Raw genomic sequence first — 20,446 nt, forward strand, 5'->3', positions numbered from 1 at the left:
CATAAAGGCAAAAAGCTACCCAGTTCATCTTACGAAGCTGACGTAATCGGAAAAAAAATCTGACCACATAGCATAAAAAATTAACTCTGTGAACAGAGATGAAAACATTCTCAAATAAAATTCTAATAAATCCAATTCAGTATAGTAGTAAAATAATCCATTCTGAGTAACTAGATTTTATGATAAGAAAATGAAAATGGTTTACTATAGCTATACCACAATTTTAGCAGATGCTGGAAATAAGCTTCAGAAAATTCCGTACTTATTCTTGAATAGAAGTTCTAAATAAGCTAGTTCTAGAATGATAAAACTTAAACAAAGAGTAGGCATCATATATAACAATGAGAGACTTCAGACAGTCCAGAAAATACAGAGCAAGTCTAGGTTGGTGGTTATTACTTCTGGTAGTACTACAGTTCTGGAAGTCCAGCCATATGTGGTGAAGCATGGACAGGTATTTGAAGATTATGATTATCTGATTAGGAAACCCCCAAAAAAATCTAGCGAAAAACTCTGAGAAGTAATAAGAGGCTTTTAGGAAGATGGATGCCTGTGAAATACATATATAAATATACCCAAATAATAGCTTTCTGCCTGTCAGTGAGAAAATCAAGAAAAAACCTGCCATTCTCAGAGGCAATGAGACAGAATTACAAAAACTTCACTGAGGGCTCTGAAGGAAGACTTGAGTAAATGGAGAGATATAGTACACTATATTTTTAAATTGAAAGGTTAATAAAAAGATGTTAATTCTCCCTAAAATATTGTCAAATTCTCATCAGAACTATTTTAATTTAATTAGTTTAGTTGGAAATTTACTAAATAATATAGTTTGCAAGAATGGACAAGAATAGCTAAAACTATTGTTTAAAGGTATACATAAAGGATAACTATTCTTATTATTTTTTTTAAATATGGCAAAATTATAGTATTTAGATCAGTGTTATAGCTATGTAAGAGCATATCACATGCACACACATTTAATATATAATAAAGGAGGCATCCTATATTGTCTTTAACAAATGGAAGTATATTTAATAAACGATGTTAGACAGGACTAGGGAAACGCCTTAAGTATTCACTGACAACATGCACAACATACCATGGCTGTACCATGCTGTCAGGAAAAAAAAGGCAAAGAAAATATAAGCATATATTTCACTAACATTTACATGATGAGCTTTGTAATCTAATAGAAATGGAGGAAAAAAAGGAAATAAACAGATTTGAATATACACACATGCAAAAAATCAAAACTTATTTCTAGAATATTTTTGGTATTCAGAGTTTAAAAATGTACTGGAATATTTTTAGTAAACACAGGAAATACAGAGTTAGCATGTTTAATATTCAGTTATAATATCATAAGAAACACATGAAGGCAAGAAACAAAAAAGAAATATATGAAGGCTTTGATAAATATTGGAAAAACATAACATTTATACTTGATGAAATGCAAATTACTACTGAACTTACAGAACTTACTATATACAATTTATTAGACATCAGAGAAATATAAACAAAGATATGACATATTTAAATTACCAAGTTAGCAAGAATTTTTAAAAGACAATGCCCCTTGCACCTGTTGGGATGAACACTGGATGTTGTATGGAAACCAACTTGACAATAAATTTAATATTAAAAAAAAAAAAAAGACAATGTCCCTTACAAGCAACGTAGTAAAGTACCTAAGAACACTGGTTCTGTGGAATCTTGGACCTAGATTTAAATGTGACTCTGACACATTTAAATGTGCATGGCTGCACAATTGGGGGTAAGTTACAGGATTCCTTCTGTTTTTACATTTCTAAGATAGAGGTGGGGTAATAGTCTTTTTCACATCTGTCATGCAGATTAAATGAAATAATGTATATGATGCATTAGCAAAGTACCTGACACTTATTAGATGCTCAACAAATGTTAGAAATTGTTAATATGCTGCTATGGATAAAATGGCAATCATAATATATTGCTAATAAGAATATAAACTCATAAACCTTTCTGGAAAGCATTTGGTGATCAGAGCTTTATAACTACTTACATCTTTTGATCTGGCTATATGACTTCCAAAATCTATCTTAAGGAGGTAATTTGAAATATAACCAAAGATTATGCACATAAACGTTCACTATAGCACTATTTATGATTGTGCAAAAATGGAAACAACCTAAATATTTTAGCATATCTATCATGAAGTGTTGTGCAACTATTAAAATGCTTATCAAGTATATTTTTTAATGGTATAAGAAACTGTTATATAATACTAAATAAGGAAAGTAGAATACAATAGTATGTATACAGTGGTAAACAGACTGTGATTTTATCTATGTCAGAAGGATAATATATGAAAAAGCCCTAGAAGGAAAAATGCTGAAATACTTATTGTGATTTCCTAGATGTGGGTTCAAATATAGTCTGTGACTCATTTAGTAGGTTGTGACATCAATTCAGTAGATCTTGACTCATATATGTGATAATGAAATAGGATTGGATAGGAGAAGGAGAATAGCTTAGACTAGACTAGACTAGACTAGAATAAAATAGAAAGAAAATATCAGTGGGTATATGCTGTAAGGGTAAGTACTGTTTCTTGAAACATCTGTTTCAATTCAATATTATATTTATATTCATGTACTAAATAGTAATTTAAATGTATTTCTTACTATGGGGTTATGGTTGAAACCTTGAAAGCTACTGGCCTAAGTATAAGTAGAATCAGGTTGACAGTTTTCTTTATTGCATTTACTCTTCTACAACTTTCAGATTTTCTAGGATAACCAAGCATTAGTTTAATATTTACTTTGTACATAATTACATATGACTCAGAGTTCCCTTTGCCACCAACATCTACCTTGAGCAAAGTTATACTGCATCAGGAACATCAACTGACTGTTGTCTAGGCATACCTGTGGAATTTCACTTTAAAGTTAATTTCTTAATCTTTGCCATTGTGCAAAGGGTGGTTTATATCCAGCAAATAGGGAAGACAGAAGCAGGGGGCAGAATCATGGTATAAGGTAACTATTGTTAACACAATGCTTTTTTCCCTTCTATAGCTTCTTTGTGTGTAGCTGTTTGGGAAGAATGATCACTAATCACCAATTTTGTACTTTTGGCCCCAGGAGACAGCCCCCAAATCCCAAAATGTTAATAAAACATTTATATTTGCTTCTATTTGCATCTCACTCCTTGATGGCTTATTGTGGTTGTAAAATAAGTGTCACGGAGTCTGAAGCTACTGTGAAAAACAGGGGCATCTGCCTGAATGCTGGGGAGCTCCTGTTCTTCTTGTGACAGTTTTACTGACGTATTACTCATAGGTGATATAATTTACCCATTTAAAGCACACATTCTATAGTTCTTAGTATATTCAAGTATGTAACCATCACCCCCAACCAATTTTTAGAACATTTTTACCACTCCAAGAAGAAATGCCATGCCCTTTGGGCATCACCCCCAATCTTTCCTTCCTCCTTAGCCTCTGGCAAACACTAATCTACATTTTATCTTTAAAGATGTGCCTGCTCTGCACATTTCATGTAAGTGGACTCATAAAATAGACCTTTATTCTTTTTTTATATGCTTATTTATTTATATTGAGAGAGAGACAGAGAGAGAGAGTGTGTGCACATGGGGAAGGGACAGAGAAAGAGAAAGAGAGAGAGAGAGAATCCAAAGCAGGATCCACACTGTCAGCATGGAGCCCAATGCAGGGCTTGAACTCATGAACCGTGAGATCATACGTGACCTGAGCCGAAGTTGGACACTTAACCACCTGAGCCACTCAAGTGTCCCAATAGACCCTTGTTATTATCTTAATCTAGTAATTTATGGAATACTTGGGTATGTCACAAACCTATATAGATTTCTGATTCAAAAAAACTTACATTTGTTGGTATTTTCAGCCTCCAACCAGACAGCAATGGGTGAAAGTTACTGTATGTCAGCTCCCTGTTATCTGTCCACTTGTTTATCCTTTCATAGGCAGTCCAGCGCAAACCAATCCATAAGGTAGCCTCCATATCCGGAAGCAAGGATGTAATAAAATCTGTCAGAAAGAGATTTTTTTTTAAAGCATTTGACTTATTCAAATTAAAGATATATTAAAAATGTTAATGAATATCTCTTGCTTATCTACAAAGATAGTCTTTTACCTATTCTGTAAAATAAGTTTATTTATTTATTTTGAGAGAGAACGAGAGACAGAATGAGCAGGGGAGGGGCAGAGAGGGAGAGGGAGAGAGAGAGAGAATCCCAAGCAGGCTCTGCAATGTCATTGAGGAACCCGATGTGGGGCTTGAACTCACAAACTGCGAGTTCACAACCTGAGCCAAAACCAAGAGTCAAGTGCTTAACTGACTGAGCCACCCAGGTACCCCTAATAAGATTTTTTAATATGCTAATTCCCCACGGCCTCCCCAAACTATCTTGGCTCCCCAGATCATAATAAAACATGTTTTCAAAAACAATTCTGCTACCTTGTTCTCTCTGGCTCAACACTGAAGGAAGGGTGCCACCATAGGTATGACAAGTATCACTTGCTTGAGAAAATGTGAGAGACTTGGGTTTGATTTTTAGAAAACACTGCAAACAAAAAACATGAAGAATATTCTTATGAAGAATAAGATTCCAGACACAGGAAAGCTCACATAGTAGGTAAACGCTTCATCTTTTCTTTATTTATTTTTAAAGAGAGAGAGAATGAGAGAGAGAGAGAGCACAAGCCAGGGAGAGGGACAGAGGGAGAGGAGAGAGTGTTAAGCAGGCTCCACGCTCAGTGCAGAGCCTGACACGGGGCTCAATCCCATGACTCTGGGATCATGACATGAGCTGAAATCAAAGGTCAGAGGCTTAACTGATTGAGCCACCAAGGTGACCCATAAACACCTCATCTTTTAGAGGGCTGCTAATTTTTGGTCTCTGAGAGATGGAAATTTACAAAGTAGTACTATATGAATGCAGATCTCTGCTCTCAATAATAAGCAACTAGAGTGGTCTATTAGTCAAACTATTTTTTTTAAACCTCCCATTTATTTATTTATTTATTTATTTATTTAATTTATTTGACATTTTATTTATTTTTGAGACAGGGAGAGACAGAGCATGAACAGGGGAGGGTCAGAGAGAGGGAGACACAGAATCTGAAACAGGCTCCAGGCTCTGAGCTGTCAGCACAGAGCCCTACATGGGGCTCCAACTCATGGACCGCGAGATCATGACCCGAGCCAAAGTCGGCCGCTTAACCAACTGAGCCCCCCAGGTGCCCCAAAACCTCCCATTTATTGAGTGCTTCCCATGTGCTAAACAGTTTGCATAATATTATCTCATTTAATTCTCACAACAAATGGGGGGAAACTGAGGCACAGGGCAGTTAAGTAACTTCTCCAATGAGTGAAATAGCCAGACAGTGGTATGGTCAGCATTTAGATTGTGTTCCATCTGACTTCAAAGGCTGCATTCCAAATCATCACCTCCTTATATAAAAACAGATATTTAAAAAAAATTTTTTTTTAACATTTATTTATTTTTGAGACAGAGAGAGACACAGCATGAATGGGGGAGGGGCAGAGAGAGAGGGAGACACAGAATTGGAAGCAGGCTCCAGGCTCTGAGCCATCAGCCCAGAGCCCGACGCGGGGCTCGAACTCGCGGACCGCGAGATCGTGACCCGAGCTGAAGTCGGACGCTCAACCGACTGAGCCACCCAGGCGCCCCTAAAAACAGATATTTTAAAAGAAATCATCCCTGTTTCTTTTGGCAGGATATTTTAATTCAAAATTACACCAACTATGTAAATTAATTTAGTCCCAGTACCTTGGGGAAAAAAGATTGTACTACTTTTAAAATTAATATCTCAGCTTTAGTACAGAGCTTTCAGTTGTCAGACACATATTTTCCTTTTTCTTTTTGATACTATGATCACATTAGTACGGAGTAGTATGCTCTAAATTGTGTTCCTTGAAACATTCCACAAAATGCTTTAGTTCATCTTCCTTACAGACTGCAGTGGCCAATGAGCTATATAAATCATCATCATCGGGTGGCTTCTAGAAAAGACCCGAGAGGGAACACTCTGAACTTGAGCTTGGACGTTTTATTATGCTAAGGATGGCAGAGCAAAAAGACAAAAGGAGCCATTTTTGAAGATGTCATGGGGCTCTCACACCAACCCCAGCCTGCTTATCATCAAACTTCTCTTATGTAACAGAACAGACAGATGTTTAACATACTATAGCAATCTCTACTTAGCATTTCCGAAGAGATACATATACCAATACAGATTATGAATCTCAAAAGAGGCAGATCTAGAATGCCCCCTTTGGAAGCAAGATCAATGATGAGCATTTTGTTAGCATATGTGTAGTTCCCAAAAAGTAGTTTGGGGAATGCTGGTCTAATTTAATTGACAGATACTGCTTGGATGTTTTCTTTCAGGGGGAAAATTTATCAGCCAGAAACTGTCAGTTTCCTTCATGCTATAGAGAGAGTCTATTTAAAGTATTACAATCCATTGACAGATCAATATCAGCAATTTAAGTTTAGTAGCAACAGAATAGGAACACAGGGCTTGGAAAGACCTGTAGGCATGCCTAACTTGAGAGTCAACTTGGTTTCTGAAATGCAGAGGGATCAGGTGAGTTACTGAAATATGCAGAGGCTATCTTAGTGAAGTTATCTGATGGGCTGCCGTTCTGCCACAGGCCATACAACCAGCATGAAAGCAATCATCATTTGTACAATGTAGCAATTCTCTTTTTACCTTATTCTGAAAAGCAATCCAATCCCCAGAGCACTGTATTTTAGCTGCAGAATCTGGACTATATTTTTCTAACGAAGAGACATTATATTTTTCACAGATGAAGGGCAACTTGGTACTACAGTCTGCAGGTTTATTTAAGTCTGAGAAATGAAAAGCAGGATTACTGTAGTGAGAATTTTCTGTTCAGCAAATTTTAAAAACAATCCAGTAGTAAAGAAAATCTCTTCAAATCATTCTTTCCCAAACAGTTACAATATATTCCTTTTCTCCTCTAGCCATTTCTATCTTCTATAATTATCAGTAGGTTATAGTATACCAGTGTTGCCGATACAAATGCACACATTTGGTATAATGACCTCTGTTACCACAGTTCCTGATGGTGAGAAAATAGGTTGAAAGGAAGGCTAATGAAGGGGAAAGAGACCTAAACTATATTTAGAATTTGTTACCTGTTTATCTTGGCAAATTTGTTTATAAGCTTATCAGTTATGAAAGTGGTAAATTTATTTCTAAGTAACTGCTTTAGGATAAAGTCAAAATATTCACAGTGAAAAGCACCTTTATCTGCATTTGGAATTTGAGCCATAGTCATTAGCAATAAGCCAAAACAAGATGAAGGTTAAGCTAGTAATTGAACCTGAAGTTCACATATTACATAATTAACATTAAAGGATTTGGAATTAATTTACCGCTAAACCAAGTCTTGGCAGACATGTACAAGCATTCCTCCCGAAATGTTATAGGAAAGTGATGCCATAGATATCGTGAGCTGAAAGAAAAGGAGAGATTGCACAGCTCATAACGTAGTTACATGTTCCATTCTGTTTTTTACTGTAATTTTACTTCTAAATTTAATGTTATGCCATTATTTTATACCAGTTTTTTCTTAATGTTAATATGCAAAAAGACTTGGTTTCTCTAGTCTACACAGTTCACAGATTAATGTTCAAAACAAATTGTAAATAGCAATCCCTTTTCTAAAGGGAATTTGGGACTTCTTAAAATGACTTTACAAAGGCAGCATCAATTGTGTCACATACTTAAGAAAGTGACGATCTATGGGCTGTTCACCAGTTCTCACCCACCACTTCTGTTCATCACCAGATATCTGAAAAACAAACCAACCAACCAACAAAATCACCCATCCTTACATGTGTTGACTTTTTTAAGAGAGTTTTGATTTACATACCCTATCTTACCATAACCACAACCACTAAAATTTCCAGACATTCCTTGGTCTCTAAATTATATACACCAGGTCCTTTCACCAAAGAAGTAGATGAAAACTTCTGTATATTCACTATGTGCTATTTTGCATACAGAAAATATGGTCACTGTAATAACAGACATATGTTAATTGGATATAGAGGATATACTACAAGGAATTATACATTTAAAAATATAAAAATTATTTTTCCCACAAAGATATTTTGCAAAGTTAGTTATTAGAAGAAACAGAAACTCAACTATAAAATTAACTTTTACTACAAAATAAAAGAATTAGAGTAATTTATATTATCTATTGATGTTCATCTTATAAATTGACATTTATATTTAATCTTGAATATTTTATTTTAAAAAAAAAATTTTTTTTCAACGTTTATTTATTTTTGGGACAGAGAGAGACAGAGCATGAACAGGGGAGGGGCAGAGAGAGAGGGAGACACAGAATCGGAAACAGGCTCCAGGCTCCGAGCCATCAGCCCAGAGCCCGACGCGGGGCTCGAACTCACGGACCGCAAGATCGTGACCTGGCTGAAGTCGGAAGCTTAACCGACTGCGCCACCCAGGCGCCCCCTCTATTTAACTTTTCTAACATGAAATGATGAATTTGGGTGCTGTTAGGCAAATTTTACTTGAAAGGAACATTAAACTTTTGTAGATTTTGGCAAGATTTCTGAAATATGTTTTATTTTTTTTAACATTTATTCATTTTTGAGAGTGAGAGAGATAGAGCATGAGTGGGGGAGGGGCAGAAAGAGAGGGAGACACAGAATCAGAAGCAGGCTTCAGGCTCCGAGCTGTCAGCACAGGGCCCGACGCGAGGCTCGAACTCCTTTACTGTGAGATCATGACCTGAGCCGAAGTCGGATGTTCAACCGACTGAGCCACCCAGGCGCCCCAATAAGCTGAAATATTTTTTAGTGGAATAAATAATGAAAATAAGAAAAAAAAATTTAATATATTATCTCAAATTACGTTTGCTATTTTGTTTTTGATGGCTTTTAGTCCTGTCAAAGATGTCAGTGTAGCCAGGGAGCTGTGATTGCTAGCACAATACAGCACAGCTTCTTCATAGTTTAAGTGAGGATCAGCAACAAACCAATATTCACTCCCTTCAATGACAACTGGAGGTCCATGAATTCCAGCACGCTCTAAAGAAGAAGATCAGAATTATGTACAAAACAAAATGCAGCCTCTAAACACAAATTAATGTTCAAAACTACTTATAAATAGTAATCCACTTAGATTATTGGGTCTCTCTGGCCAGGGCAGTGCTGTCTCCAAGGCACCAAGGATTGTTGAGCCAGTGAGAGATACAGCCAGCCTTCTGTACTCACAGAGGAGCACAAATCCAGCCTCAAAGTCTCATTCCACATCAGCCAATCACCTTTCCTGCCTGGAGATACTTCACCTCCATTGAAGATGTGATAGAAAAGCTGGCACTTAGGCCATGGCTTAAATAATGAACTAAATACATTATTGAGAAGGTAAAAGCAGCTTTGGCTAAATTTTAGTTTTCTTAACTTACCTGGATTGTACCAGTCTGGTGTTTTTGGAGTAAAGCCTATATAAGAAAGAAAGCAAAAGGCTTAAAATTAGTATCCAATTAGAGATAATGTCAGTAAGTGCCTTTAATCTAACTCAAGAGGACTTGCAGAATTGCTGAGTTTGACCATTTATGGCCAAACCATTACCTTTCATATTATGATTGCTTCAGTTTGAATTTCGTGGGGCCTAAGCTAAAGCTGCTTTAGTGGCAATCAAAAAAGCAGATCTATTACTATTAACGTATTACTAGCAGTTCTCTACCTTATATCACTAAGTCACAAAGGAAGACTAGACGGATAAGATACAGTTAATAATTAGAAAGTATAAATAAGCAAATGAGTATATCATATACATTACATATGAGCAGTAAGGAATAGGCACCAAGACAATCATTGTAGGATGAGATTATTCAGGAGCTAACTACTTCTCCATCCAACGCAATTTGAGTAATTGTTCCATAAACCTGGGTTGGTTGAGTTCATTGTCTTAGGATATCCTTGTAAACAATGTAGAGTAATCCAGTACTGAACTTTTTAAGAAGCTTTTTTAAGAGACAAAACTGGGAGAAAAATAATAAAAATCACCCAGAATTCCTAGTTGGAAACAGAGAAAATACAGTACATTACAAAGAATTTTCGTCTTTGAAGTTGAGCGGGTCAGTTTCCAAATGCCCTCAGACCCTTCACAGCTGTGGGACTTTGGATTGGCTGTTTAACTCCCTGAGCCTCAACTCTCTACTCTATAAATAAAAAAACAAGATTCTGCTACCATACTCACAAAGACTGTGAAAATCAGCTTCAGACCATGCCTTCAAAAGTACCCAGACAGTTGGCAGGGCAGAGTAGCTTCCCCAGAATGCTTGTTGCCTTCTTCTCCCCCACTTCTTTCTTTCTTTTTCTTTTTTTTTTTTTTTTTAAGTAGGCTTCACTCCCAGCTCGGAGCCCAACACGGGGCTTGAACTCATGACCCTGAGATCAAGAGTCGGTCATATGTCATTCCGTTCCAAGGCAAAGACATAATTTGATGAATCTTATAAATTACAGGGCAAAATAGCTGTTCTTAATTTCGCTGTTGTATCTGGGCCTAATGGACAGATGACCCTACTTAGAGGACTGTCTATGTATCTAACATCTTGGGTTTCTCTCTGTGAGTCGTTCTCTGCATACTGGGTAATTTCTATCAACAATGGGTCAAATCAGTTAAAAATATACATAGTTTCTTGTTTGTAATCTCATCAAAAAGTTCTGTTCATTTGTGTCTTGGGGGAAGCTATGTCTAACCTTGAAATTTCTTTAAATTAGTGAGAAAAGCAGAATGCAAATTTTTCTTTTTCTTCACAAGATTACGTATGTTTGTGCAAGTTATCAAGAAGTATAATATACTACTTGTTGTGTTTGGGTACTGGCATTATAGATGATTTTACTAAAGACATTTTTATGAGTCTTATTTTTGATACTATTTGTTCAATTTAAAGAAAAGAATATTTTACTGTCTTTTTTTTTTTCAACGTTTATTATTTTTGGGACAGAGAGAGACAGAGCATGAACAGGGGAGGGGCAGAGAGAGAGGGAGACACAGAATCGGAAACAGGCTCCAGGCTCTGAGCCATCAGCCCAGAGCCCGACGCGGGGCTCGAACTCACGGACCGCAAGATCGTGACCTGGCTGAAGTCGGACGCTTAACCGACTGCGCCACCCAGGCGCCCCAAGAAAAGAATATTTTAAAATTATGTATATCTATAGCGGCTATGGCTATTTAAAATTTCTAGGTTGTCAAAGTATCCCTTTTAGAGAAGGGGGGACTAATTAGAAACAATTGGATCAGGTAATAAAAAAGGCAAATACTCTGGTTTCTCTTCAGATCTTATAAATCTTTTACCTTTTTAAAAAAGGCAGGAGCAAAGGGCACCCAGGTGGCTCAGTTACTTAAGTGCCGAGCTCTTGATCTCGGTTCAGGTCATGATCTTGAAGTTCCTGCATTTGAGCCCTGCATGGGGCTCTGCACTGACAGGGTGGAGCCTGCGTGGGATTCTCTCTCTCCCCTTCTCTATCTGCCCCTCTCTGGCTTGTGCTTGTGTGCTCCCTCACTCTCTCGCTCAAAATAAATAAATAAACATTTAAAAAAGGACAGGGGCGGGGCGCCTGGGTGGCGCAGTCGGTTAAGCGTCTGACTTCAGCCAGGTCATGATCTCGCGGTCCGTGAGTTCGAGCCCCGCGTCAGGCTCTGGGCTGATGGCTCAGAGCCTGGAGCCTGTTTCCGATTCTGTGTCTCCCTTTCTCTCTGCCCCTCCCCCGTTCATGCTCTGTCTCTCTCTGTCCCAAAAATAAATAAACGTTTGAAAAAAAAAAAAAAAAATTAAAAAAAAAAAAGGACAGGGGCACCTGGGTGGCTCAGTCAGTTAAGCATCTGACTTTGGCTCAGGTCACGGTTTCATGGTTTGTGAGTTTGAGCCCCACATTGGGCTCCATGCTGACAGTGAAGAGCCTGCTTGGGATTCTCTCTCTCCCTCTCTGTCTCTGCCCCTCCCCAACCCACACTTTCTCTCTCAAAATAAAAAAATAAATTAATTAAAAAAAAATAGGTAGGATAATTTCTTTATGGAAAAAAAAAGGCAGGAACTAGAGCAAAGGTATGATGATTTAGGCTACTGAGGTTTATAAACTGCTTTAACAAAACCAGAAAAATACAGATTGATACAGAAATATCCAGTTGAGCAGACTTTAGCTGCTCTACTAACTGAGAAAACATTCAGCTAGGTGAATGTGACACATTATAACTTAGAATTTAGGGGCTATCAAAGGGAAGTTTCCCTAACATTTACACTTCTGGATCAAACAATCACTAATTTCTTCAGACAATTGTGAATAGACTAAGGAAGTTCTTTAGTTTTTAAATTTATTTCTACATGAGGAGAGCAGGGGTACAGTTATTTAGAAGATTTATTTAGTTAGTTAATTGACTTATGTTTGCTAAGCTTGTTAATTCCCTTCTTTTTTAAAATAAAAAAATCTATAAAAAAGACAAAAAGACAACTACATGCTCTTCATAATATTTCCTGTACTTACTGGTTTGTAATTTCTCTAGTTATGCTGGTGTGAACTCTTGGGTTTGCCCCACTGCTCAGATAGGAGGCACAGGGGTGGGGTAGTAGATACCAGTGAGGACACAGTTTGGAGGGAGCAATGACATTGTCTGTGGCACGTTAGCAAATACTAAAGATTAATGGGAAGATCACCACTCCTGCTTCAAACCAGAGAGTTATCCAAATTAGTCATATATGTTAGTTACTTCTCTGCTTGTTTAAAGGGTATCCAAATTGGCTTCCCTTTGTTCCTTTGCAGGTTTAATCAAATAATCAGGAATACCTCAGGTATAATTTCTCTATTGGAAAAACCCTGTCAACACACACACAGTTCCCTCTTTTATTAATGGCCTGCCAGTTGCTTTTGTGAAAGAGACTTTCCAGTTACTGTACTGGATATCATGTCTGAAGCTCTTTTAAAGGCAATATGGTGGCCTTCTTAGGGAAAAAGAACAATGTTCTAATAGATGGTTGCATGAAGGGACACTCTGGGTTCTTTGAGAGCTTAGTAGAGGATCTACCTTTAGTTCCAATGATTTACATTCAGTTCAGAAATTTCCTTGAGAGCTTTCTGTGCATTTACCACTACTTAATATATCCAATAAAACTACTTAAAATTATTTTAAAATTATTGAAAAACAATTTGAGTGTTAAAAATCTTCTTAACACTTTCCTTAATATTCTTTAACATTTTCCTAGTAACAAGCTAAATAAAAAGGTATCTCTTTATTCCCCTTTCTCTCCTTTTTGTCACCAAAGCCTCTACTATCAAGCTAACTGGTCTCCTAGATTTGAACTTGAATTCCATAAACTATTGGCAATATGGGAGTTCAGTGCAGATTGCTTCCACATGTTACAGAGACCTGCCAAATTTTGATTTCTTGATTCTTGCCTCGTTCTTCCCAAGTTTATCTTCATTTTGCATCAAAATAAAAATTGAAATGATTCCCTCCACTATGTATCTTCTTTTAGTTGAATTAATCTTTCATTTCCAAATCTAATTTCTCTAAATTCAACTTAAATTTTATTTTCTATACACATTCTTTCATGATCAAAGAGGAAGGTACCATCTAATCTCAATAAGCCAACCTTGTCCTCAGGGTAGGAGTCTAGCAGGATGGAGCTTAATGTATTAACTGTGTCTTTATAGGCTTTTTAAAATTATGATTATAGACTAAAATGCTCTCTTAGGCACTTTAGGCTCAGCATTTACAATGTTCACATGAGAAGACTGTGAAAAGGAATAACTACCACTTACCTTTTGGAATCTGGCATACCCATTCAAGTTTTGTGTCACAAGCAAAAGGTCGTAAGTAAATAAATTCTCTGTCATCATAGAAATACCAGCTTCTTCGCCCTGGCCTGTGAATGACCTAAAGGAGGAAGAAGATTGCAGACTATTCTGAAGCCAATGCAGCTTTATAAAACACTAAACTTTAGGCCCTATAGCGTTTAATCTATTTTAGCTCTAGCACCTAAGATATTTGTTTAATGAATGAACACAGTGTTTAAACGGTTAACAGCCTAATCAAGAACCTTCAAAGGGGCTGATAAAGGAAATAAGGTCATGTTTATGATAAGGTCATGTTTATGTCCAAAATATAAATTATTGCTTTTTTTTTTCTGTTCTTGTTGATACGAAATTGTAGGTTGCACCTTTAAATTTGAGAAAGGTCAAGCTAGAAAAAGATGCTTATTTCCGTGGCTTCCAAATAGCAGACTGTGATGAAAGCAGATCTGTGAAATGTGACATTAGAGGCTGACATCAAGGGCCTAGGTTCCTGCTGTGGTGTTGCTCTGCACTGCCAGGATGTGAGCTTCTTCTATGTGATCCCAGATCGCTCTCTACAAACCCCAGCCAGCAAGCAGAGAAGAAAGGAAAGGAGAGGGCATGACCTGGGAGGAACCGCCACCATTCTTTGGACTGCTCTCTCTTATGACCAAGATTCTGGTGGGTACTGTGGCAGGTTAGGTGAGATTCTCCTTCCAGAACACTGCCCTGGCTGGCCTTGTTCCTGACACAGGTAGGTAGCATCAGTGTCTCTTTTATTTAGTTCTTTGGTAGATTTTTGACTCTCTTCACACATAGGGATTCTACTTACATAGAACATAGTTTATTGCATCAGTGTTCTGGAAACTTTATAAGCTTCTCTGAAGTTTTCATCTTCTCATGTGTTAAATAGAATTCTATAAAAATGGCATGATACTATATAGTTTATTACTAGAACAGGTGCTTAGAAAATAGTGTTTTCCAATGACATTTTCAGTTCTCTTCTCAACCTTCCTGCAGCACTTCTGGGCAATCACCTTCTTGAATCTCTTTCTTGGGCGTGCATAGCAAAGATATCATTTATAGGCCTCCTACTTCCTCATCTTACATTCTATGTGTTGATGATTCCCCTAAATCCACTTTTGGCCCTTTATACTTTTTTAATATACATTTTTCCTTCAACTCCAGTCTCTTAACTTCAACTTACTATAGAATATTTCTTACTACTAGCTTGAATTCAAAATATCTAAACTAAAATGTGGTATTTTCTCCATAAGTCAGTATCCTTTCTGTTTCTATAAATGCCTAGTCATATAGCAGGGTGGACCCAGACACGGGGGATTAAATTTCAGTTCTATAATCATGTATACTTACTCAAATTTCTCAGAACTCATAAGGTGAATATGGTAATAGTACCTACCTCACAAGGTCATGTAAGCATTAAATGAAATAATAAGTGTGACATGCCTAGCACTGTGCCTGGCTCATGAGTCCACAAGTATTAGCTGCTGCCACCATCATCACTATCACCACTGTCAATCATCTAGTCCAATGCTTGGACTGTCATTAGTGGAATCAATAAGTGAATGAATTTTGCAAAGGAAGATACCTAACTGGTCTTTTATTGCCTTCTGATCCTATCTGCTGCATCTTAAAATCTGACTTGATATGAATCTTCTTTGCCCTCCTTGGTTTCTTGTCAAAAATCCTTAATAATGCTATTGCTTACCATCAATCTAATTTCCCAACTTTTTTTCTTTTTCTTTTTTTTTTTTTTTTTGGTTTATTTATTTTGAGAGAGAGATAGAGAGAGGGTGAGTGGGCTCGAGTACAGGGAGAGGGCAGAGAGAGAGGGAGAGAGAGAATCCCAAGCAGGCTCCACACTGTCAATGAAGAGCCCATTGTGGGGCTTGATCTCACAAACTGTGAGATCATGACCCGAGCCAAAATCAAGAGTCAAAGGCTCAACCGACTGAGCCACCCAGGCGCCACCCCCCTCAACTTTGTTTTCAACCACGGCACCAAAGAAACCTTCTTGATCTGTATTCTGTTCTCACTGCCTTAGCCTCTCCCTTCAACTCTCTTGTGATTTTATGCCACCTCCTCATGTCATCCCCCATTGGAAAGGCTTACCCTATCCTACCTGTGCAACAGCACAGTTCAAGTCCCACCTCCTTCTGGAAATAGGCCATAGGAATCACTTCTTCTGAGTTTCATTAGTGCTCCTCAGCTCATTCACTTGGAGCCTATTACTGTACAGTAATAAAAGCCATCTTTCCTGAATATGAATTTTATCTTCTCAAATGAAGTGTAAGTTAGGTAGCTTGGTTCTTACCTTCCACTGCACCCAATATCATGCTCCACACACAAAAGGCACTCTGTGGATCTGTTGCCTGACTGAACACAATGCCAAATTTATTTTTTAAATATGCAGATTTTCCAGCATTGTACCGACCTTGACAGCAGCACAGTCTCTGATATCATAATCCTGCTGAAACTCATTTTCCATGATGATAGTAGACACCTTAAAGAACAAGAGAGGCTTGAGAACTTAAGACTGATGTATATATATTTGCAATTTAGATGTAATTTAGGAAGCTTTAATAACTCAAACACATTCACATGCCATGGAAGGAAAACTTTTCATCTCTCTCTTTTTTTTAATATCAGGATGTTAAATCATCAGATGACTTAGAAAATATCGTACTGTCGTCAGTTTCCCAACAAAGGAAGCTATAGTTATAGAAGTGGAGGTTAGCGGTGTATTAAGTTTGCATGTGGGATCACAGAGAATCAGGAGTTTACAAAAGACCTTTTTTTTTTTGGCATCTGTTGAAATGCTAGTTATTCAGTTAACTAATTTCAGACATGCACCCATTTAAAAATGAAAGTCAAGGGATTTTACATTTGGAAAGAATATACAATGAATTGACACAATGGTAATGTGGAGTCAATATTCAATACATTTGAGAATAATTTGCTCCTATAAATGTTACCTAAAACTTCTCTTTAAGATAATATAAACATTTGAAATAGTATTTAAGGTCTTTTTAAGGTTTCCCCCCAAAAATTATTTCCCCCAATAAAGACATATTCTTTTTTACATAACTCTAGTAAAACTCTTTTACATAACTCTTATGTAACTCTAATAAAAATAGAAGCTTCTCATTGTGAATAAAGAACATAAAAAGCAGCACAAAGAAAAAGAAAAAACTTTACTATCCAAAGATGACCGCTATATCTATATATCCATATTTTTTGGACTATAGAGAAACTAAATTATTTTTTAATTTTAATTCTAATTTTTTTCAGTTTATTTATTTTGAGAGAGAGAGAAAAAAGTATGAGTGGGGGAAGGGCAGAGTGAGCGGTGGGGAGAGAGAATCCCAAGCAGACTCTGAGCTGTTAGTGCGGAGCCTTCAAGCAGGGCTGGCTCTCACAAACCATGAGATCATGGCCTGATCCTAAATCAAGAGCCAGGGTGCTTAACTGACTGAGCCACCCAGGTGCCTTTATATGGTTATTTTTTAAAATAAAAATGAGATTAGTAACTTTTCCCCTCGCTTCTTATATGTGAACGGATTTCCATTTCAATCAAGATACTTCTTCATAACTTTAACACTTGTATGGTCTATGGGTGTATTATTTATCAATTCACTTGATATTGAAACAAATAATCCCTTTATATTAACCCAAACGAGAAAGTTTAAACTTACTGGTGTATGATCACTCCACTCCCAGGATCCTTGTAAATCTGGGCTCCTTTTATTCAAACCTATCCACAGCCAACGCTGGTCACTATGTAAAAAGAAAGTATTAAAAAACAATGTGAGCACAGATTTGGCAAAAATATTTAGTATTCACATGTCTAAAATGCTTAAGACATAGGGGCACCTGGGTGGCTCAGTCGGTTGAGCATCCGACTTCGGCTCAGGTCATGATCTCGCGGTCTGTGAGTTCAATCCCCGCATCAGGCTCTGTGCTGACAGCTCAGAGCCTGGAGCCTGCTTTGGATTCTATGTCTCCCTCTCTCTCTGCCCCTCCCCCGCTCATGCTGCCTCTGTGTCAAAAATAAATACACATTAAAAAATTAAAAATAAAAAAAAATAAGTAAAATGCTTAAGACATAGAAGTTTGTCTTGTCACTAACTGAAAAGCACCATTTTAAGCTCAATAAAGACATCTTTTGAAATGAAACCGAACCCTAAATATTGGAAAAGTACCATACTTCTTAAAACTAAATTTTAAGTTATGTTCTTCATATGAAAGGTAAAAACTTTCCATTTTGAACTTCAGAGGACAAAAAAATGAATGATAATCTAAAACTTTTACTGGAGAGCTTCAATATTAGATAATGTTTTCAGATACAGTCAAAGATAGCAATAGCATTTGCTTAAAGTGTTTATAACACATTTAGATATCTTTTTTTTTTAATGTAGTACAAATCATTTGGCTAAATTTAAATTAAAAAAACTTTTTATTCCCACTGCCCATTAAGTTTAGAGTAAACAAGTATAAATATCTTTTTTTTTCAAAGATTAAAAAAATGTTTCTTTGAGAGAGGAGAGAGACAGAGACAGAGAGAGAGAAAGAGAGAGCATGAGCAGGGGAAGGGCAGAGAAATAGGGAGACACAGAATCTGAAGCAGGCTCCAGGCTCTAAGCTGTCAGCATTGAGCCTGACATAGGACTCACACTCATGAGTTGTGATATCATGACCTGAGCCGAAGTTGGATGCTTAACTGACTGAGCCACCCAGGTGCCCCTTTTTTTCAAAGATTTTATTTTTAAGTAATCTCAACACCCAATGTGGGGCTCAAAGTTACAACTCTGAGATCAAGAGTTGCATGCTCTACCAACTGAGCTAGCCAGGTGCCCCCTGCTTTTTTTAAAGATCAAGTATAAGTATCTTCTAAGTGCCAAACTTCATGGGTTATACCCATGAATATACCAGAGCAATATAATTAAAGTCTTTTAAATGGTTATATTTAACACTCATTATTATTATACTTCTATGTACAAGGCATTGAGCTAGGTGCCATGGTGACACAGAGAAGTACAAGACCTAGTATCTATCCTCATATGGCATAGAAACTAGTCAGGAGGATGATATATACATGAACAAAGAAAATAATGGCCATTTAGAAAGATACCAAGTGACGTAAAATTTGTATAAATTTTAAGCATTAAGAAAGTTCAGAAAAAGAGGGTCACTGTGGACTGCAGCAAGTCACAATACATTTTGTGAGGTCAGTAGAACAAAAGATAGTCTTCAAAGGATGGCTAACATTTCTTTTGAGTCATAATCTGAGTGTTTAGCACATATGAATATTACAACTGACTGAGAAGAGAAAGACATTCCAAGGAAGGATATATACAATAATACACAGAAGCAGGGACATACATTGTAAATATCCTTTTCCTCAATTAAACTTATTCTCTGGCTAGGAAGATATTGGCAATATACATAGAAGTGACAGAACCATAAGAACATTTTCTTTACCTCTCACCCCACTTGAAAATATTATCTAAAGTATGTTACACTTTTTAGGCCTTAATAAATAGACTATTATCTAAACATATAATTTTTTTTGGTGATGTTGGTTACTTTCCTTATAATTTAACCTTCTAACTGCATGTAGTATATATGATCAGTACATATGAGTGTATGTTATATGTGCATAATAATACATATAAATATAACACATATTAGAGAACAGATAGGATCCAAATCTAAAATTAATTCTTACTCTCAAGCTCAATAGAATGTATGGAATATATGGAATGTATAGCTAAAAAGTATAAATCTGCAATTCAAAGAATTTGCTAGTGAATCAAGTCTAGAGCACACTATTTTATTTAGTTTTATTTTTTTAATATGAAATTTATTGTCAAATTGGTTTCCATACAACACCTAGTGTAGAGCAAACTATTTTACAAGTAATTTCTCACTTTTTAATAAACTAATTGCTTTTCTTTACCTCTTTCCTCTATTCAATATTCCCTCATACTTTTTATTTTTTTAAATTTAAATCCAGGATGGTTAACATACAGTGTAATAATGATACGAGGAATAGAATTTAGTGATTCATCACTTACATATAACACCCAGTGCTCATCCCAACAAGTGCCCTCCTTAATGCCCATCACCCATTTAGCCCATACTCCCCCCCAACACCCCTCCAGCAATCCTCAGTTTGTTCTCTACATTTAAGAGTGTCTTGTGTTTTGTTTCCCTCCCTGTTTTTATATTGGTTTTGTTTCCCTTCCCTTATGTTTATCTGTTTTGTATCTTAAATTCCACATATGAGTGAAATCATGATACGTGTCATTGTTTGACTTATTTCGCTTAGCGTAATATATTCTAGTTCCATCTACATTGTTGCAAATGGCAAGATTTCATTCTTTTTGATTGTACAGTAGTATTCCATTGTATATATAGACCACATCTTCTTTATTCATCAGTTGATGCACATTCTGGCTCTTTCCATACTTTGGCTATTATTAATAGTGCTGCTATAAACATTGGGGTGCATGTGCCCCTTCTAATCAGCATTTTT

At 36.6% G+C, this 20,446-nt stretch overlaps 1 protein-coding gene and 1 long non-coding RNA gene across 3 annotated transcripts in view; one reads left to right on the top strand and one right to left on the bottom strand.

Annotated features, from left to right (window-relative positions):
* The window catches only part of LOC112861305 (CD302 antigen), a 135,315-nt gene that overhangs the window by 65,988 nt on the left and 48,881 nt on the right, over positions 1-20,446 (bottom strand). For both annotated transcript variants that reach the window (XM_025924643.2, XM_025924658.2), the window contains exons 14-23: positions 17,604-17,685; positions 16,343-16,411; positions 13,876-13,990; positions 9,516-9,551; positions 8,963-9,138; positions 7,804-7,871; positions 7,453-7,532; positions 6,764-6,903; positions 4,482-4,587; positions 3,891-4,051 (exon numbers count right to left, since the gene is read on the bottom strand). In XM_025924643.2, coding sequence (XP_025780428.2) covers positions 3,891-4,051; positions 4,482-4,587; positions 6,764-6,903; positions 7,453-7,532; positions 7,804-7,871; positions 8,963-9,138; positions 9,516-9,551; positions 13,876-13,990; positions 16,343-16,411; positions 17,604-17,685 — 1,033 coding nt within the window. The remainder of the gene's footprint in view (positions 1-3,890; positions 4,052-4,481; positions 4,588-6,763; positions 6,904-7,452; positions 7,533-7,803; positions 7,872-8,962; positions 9,139-9,515; positions 9,552-13,875; positions 13,991-16,342; positions 16,412-17,603; positions 17,686-20,446) is intronic.
* Positions 343-6,518, top strand: LOC147578496 (uncharacterized). Its single transcript, XR_015255256.1, has 2 exons — positions 343-454; positions 6,004-6,518. It is a non-coding gene; the product is annotated as an uncharacterized LOC147578496 (long non-coding RNA).

Source organism: Puma concolor, chromosome C1 (genome assembly GCF_028749965.1).
Source record: "Puma concolor isolate L17-30 chromosome C1, mPumCon1.1.hap2, whole genome shotgun sequence".
NCBI lineage: Eukaryota > Metazoa > Chordata > Mammalia > Carnivora > Felidae > Puma > Puma concolor.